At 30.1% G+C, this 5129-nt stretch overlaps 1 protein-coding gene across 1 annotated transcript in view; it reads right to left on the reverse strand.

The window, feature by feature from the left end:
• LOC128132570 (14 kDa proline-rich protein DC2.15-like) overlaps positions 1-668 on the reverse strand; it is a 694-nt gene extending 26 nt beyond the window's left edge. The window contains exon 1 of the mRNA XM_052769132.1: positions 1-668. This exon is cut by the window's left edge and continues 26 nt beyond it. Coding sequence (XP_052625092.1) covers positions 199-594 — 396 coding nt within the window. The 5' untranslated portion in view covers positions 595-668 and the 3' untranslated portion in view covers positions 1-198.
• Positions 669-5129: the final 4461 nt, after the last annotated feature.

Here is a 5129-nt window from a genome sequence, read left to right on the forward strand (position 1 = left end):
TGAATTACAAGAATAGAACCATAGTTACAATATGACATGATATCCAAAGTACAAGAGAAGGTGACGAACCTCCTTACTGCAATCCATATCTTTAACATAATAAAATACTCAACTCTAAGAAGGAAACACACCAAACCAAATAAGATCAGAGAGCATAAAACCGACTCTTTGAAGATATATAAAAATAATCAAGCATCTCTATGCGCATTTGAAGCCCTTTGGGACCTTCTTTCCGCAAACATTAAGCAACAAGCTCAAAGAAATTGGCACATTAAGGTTGATACCCAAGACATTTGCTTTAATGGCGGTGCAGAGGCAAACTGCAGCCTCAAGATCGACAAGGTCCCCAAGGAGGCTGCAACATGGAGTGGTTGCTGGTGTACCAACTACTAGGTGAACCAAGTCATTGAGCACGTTTGCACACACACCTAGCTTGAGTGTGTCTTTAGGACATGTGGCTTTGTTGTGGTGATGTTTATGTGGCTTAGGGGCCTTTGGTGGTGGTGGGCAAGAGGTTGAAGTTACAAGAGTAAAGAAGAGAAGGTTGATGGTGATGAGGAGGAAAGTAGTTGTTACGAATCCCTTTGAAGCCATTTTGAAATGCTTTGAGGATGTGAAGGAAAAACTAGCTCAAGAAATGGTGGTTTTTTTTGGGGTATGGAACTAGTGAAGTGAGTTCCTATATTTATAGATAGATATCATGAATAGTGTTATGTAGCTTTTTCATTGCCAATTCCTTAGGCTAACCACGTCCATTCTTTTACTACCTTCAACCTTGTTCTCTTCATATTATATTAGGCTATTTTTAATAAATGGATCTGCAATCCATTTTATATTTATTGTATGACACAAAAATAAAATCTTCATATGATATAAATGAGAAGACCCAACGCCCCATTTGCTGTAGTATTTTTTTATTTTTATTCGTATTGCTTTCATCTTTATCATCATACCAAATTACATTGGACAAATAGTCAAGTTAAATTAAATTACCCCCTATCTTTTATTCCTACAATTATTTATACCCATTAAAATTATGACAAATCACCATTTAATTTAATTTTATTTGATATATATTTTTAATATAGCCTTAATAAATTAGTTAAAAAAAATATGAAATGATGATACTTGTCATAATTTTATTCGATAGAAACATAAAATATTTATATCTTCTCGTACCATATATATTAACTTTTTAGCAAACAGTTCAAAAAAACATTTTCCAAAACGCTCACGGTTGAATTAATTAGAGGAATCAAAATGCAATACTTTTAAGCTGCCTAAATTAAAGCGTAACTACTTCGCGAGTTAAATCATATCGAGCACATATAAAATATTCACCTTTTAAGAATTGAAACAGATAAATATACTTGAATTACTAAAAGTTAATAATCCCTCCTATTTGAAGAATGCAAACAAAAGTAAAATTCAAAGTAAGAAAAACATTACTAAATTGTACCAAGAAATGGAGAAATCTTAGAGTGATCCATGTGGGTTGTCACGGGCGAGTTCATATGGTGTTGCATCTTCTATGGCTCAGAAGTTCACATTATGTTTCAATTAAAAATTGTGTTTTTATAGGAAATTATTCTACGTGTCTTTATTTATATTTTTAGGAAAATATATTTTATATCTAAAATAAATAATTTCATGTAACTACATGTTTCCGTGTAATCCTGACTACTTTTCACACTCAATTTTTCATATTTAAAATTTTTTGTGGTATAACTACAAGTAGGTTTCTTATAATTATACAATTTGGAAAGTGGGATATTTTAAATATACAGTCTCTTTATATTGAGTCACAATTACATTATCAAACTTAATTATATTGTTTTGTTTTAATAAGATAATATAATACTAATAAAAAAAGTATATTTCATTATATATATATATATATATATATATATATATATATATATATATATATATATATATATATATATATATATATATATATATTCAGGTTTATTTGAGATCATGTTAATTTTGTGAGACCAAATCTAAAAATAATTTTAAAATCCAAAATAAAAGGAAAGATCAAAAAATTCTTTTTTTAATTCTTATTTTCGGAACTTTATTTACGTAAAAAAATAAAAAAATAAAAACTAATTACCATTTTTTTTTTAAAAAATACGTGAAATATTCTAATAGAATATTACAGTGTACATTTCTAATATGATTTTTAAAATGTTTAGAATATTCTACTAGATTTGCCAGCTATGTAGAATATTCTAAATATTCTACTAAAATATGTAAAAAAATGTATTTTTTTTTTGTATTTATTTATTTTATTTTTTTGGAAAATATATATTCCGAAAATAATATTGGAAAAAGAATTTCGAAAATTTTCAATTATTTTGCATTTTAAAAATCTTTTTGTTTTATCTACTAAATAAGTGGCTAGGATTGCGTCTCATGATCTCACAAAATTAGACCGTTTCACATGAACCTAACCCTATATATATATATATATATATATATATATATATATATATATATATATATATATATATATATATATATATTCTAATGATTTTAGTATAGTCCAAAAAGATTTGATATGAAATTTTACTAGTTTGATAATTTTTGCGATACCAAACGTTGGTGATTTTAGTTAAGGGTGGCAAATCGGGTCATCGTATCCGGTTTTTGTCTGACACGACACAACACGATAATGTTTTATATAAAACGAACACGAAACGACATGATGTCATGTTTTATTTAACTAACATGAAAACAAATCAATTAAAAAACGACAAACACGACACTACACGACAAAAATAACATAAAATAAAAATTCATTTAGTTAATTAATATTTAATCTTACATACATGACACTACACGACAATTAGTTTATTTAATTAAAAAACGATAAATACAACACTACAAGACAAACACGGAAAACACAGAAAATAAATGTTAAATCGTGTTGAATTTAAACACGAACACGACACGACATCGTGTGTTATATACTTAACATGAACACGACATGAACACAGATTTGAATTTTAGTTCCGTCGCAATTTCGTTTCATGTCGTATATTTTTTATTGAAAAACAATTTTAGATTTTCTGAATAAAAAGGGTTTTTTTTTGGATCGAAGACAATACATTTTAGATTTCTGGATTAATAGAAGAAGATATAGCAAAAGAAGAAAGGAGAAGCGGAGGGGTTCGAGGGCTACCGATCTGTTGTATTTTGCTACGTTTCTGTAAATCAATTTAAAAGCTACTAACATGTCCTAATCTCCAAACACAAATCCAACAGCCGTTTTTGAATCAATGTTATTAAGCTCATCATGTTTAACCAGATTAAGGTGAGAGTCTAAGACTCACCGATGATTGAGAGGAAATAATAGAGAAGTTTTGGTTGCGATTCTAGATTTCCAGTAATGGTGGTGGTTTATTGGGAAGAAGAGGGAGAAAGATGGCATGATGATGAAGAAGACAAGTAAAGGAAGTGAGTGAGTGAAAGTTGTATTTATGTGGGTTGCGGTATGTTGGAGGAATAAGGGTTTATGTTTGAAATCTGGATACCCCTTGGATCTTGTGAACAATTTCCGAACTTATTTCTACCTTATGCCTGGGTTACAAGAAATTCAGCCTAGGATAAACCTAGAGGACACTTATGAATTTAGGTACATAAAACATAAGCCAAATTGCTAGAAGGATTATGTGTTTGTTTGAAGAAAACGAGACGTAATAATTTTCGTGTGTCCCTTCTCAAAGAGAAGAGTTGTTTATATAATAAACAAGATTAGGGTATCATTAGGGTTGGCCGTCATGGGCTGCTTAAAAAGCAAGTCAAGGAAATCCAGATTTTAACGAGGATTTTATGGTTTCCAAAATTGACGAATTTCGTCTATTTTACCATAATAACCCTCAAGAATTTGTTTTTCCCACTATGTTCCCATATGTATTTTTCGAAGAGTTTTGCAAACTTTGTGGTTAGTGGGACATCAGCTTGTGGCTCTGCCCCTTGGAACCCGCTAGATGTGACATCCCCACTTTCATGGCCAGAAAAGACCGATTTGTTTATGCGTATTTAAAAATCAGAGTATCCTTTTTGAAGAATAATATTGTGGAATTTGATCCCAGAAAACATGATAATGATCTCCTAAAATCCTTGAATCTCCTAGCAGAACGTCTCTTTCGAATAGCCATCTATAATACAATAAACTGAGTGAGTCAGGTTGGAAAACCTGGTGAGTACATTGGGATTTCCATCCTACAATATGATAATAATGTATATCTCAAACCTGCAAAAGCAACTACTTGATATACCATATCTCTAAAAATAATCTATCCCATACCGTTGATTCCCACTTTAAACACCTCACTAAATCACATCGGAGGTAGGGTCCATTTGGTATACAAAGTATACTGTATGAAAATCCCACTTTAAACACCTTACTAAATCACAACCTAGATATAATCCGCGTAAGTAGATCAATCACTATAACGACTTGGAATCAGTGATAAATCTTGTTTATAGGTTCATCATAATGGTAATGTACTAAAATATAAGTTATACTAAAATTACAGTAGTCATAACTTAACTTACAGTTGTTTTAGTGAGAGTATCACAACAATGCATAATAGTAAACAAGCAACAACATCATCCATTGCATTAAAAACATAATTTAATACAACTGTGTTTTGTATATTTATAAGACACCAAAATATGAATGATCAAAATAAGAGACGAGTCTTGAATGCGCTCCATCTTCTCAAAACCTGGCATCGGGACCTGTCTATTGATGACCTGAGAATACAAGTTATTTTGAAAGAGTTTGTCAGCTTTAAAGCTGGTGAGTTCATAAGCATTTTAGTGTCATTGCTTGTATGAAAATGTTTGTAAGTGTTTGATGTATAAGTTTGTAAAAGTTTGTAGTAAATGTTTGTATCTCCTAGAAAATCCTATATTTTCTACTAAAAGTAGCCTTCTACCAAGGCATCAAATGTTTTGTATGTTTGTTTCTTGTAAAAGTGTGTATTTTTCCCAAGTGTGACTATCATTAACAAAATATAGTTTTTAAATTACCATTTATGTGAGAAGATCACAATGTAAATGTAATGGGAAAATAATAAAGTATTGTAGTGTTGTATATAGTAACTACTGATGTA

The sequence above is a fragment of the Lactuca sativa genome, chromosome 3 (genome assembly GCF_002870075.4).
Source record: "Lactuca sativa cultivar Salinas chromosome 3, Lsat_Salinas_v11, whole genome shotgun sequence".
NCBI lineage: Eukaryota > Viridiplantae > Streptophyta > Magnoliopsida > Asterales > Asteraceae > Lactuca > Lactuca sativa.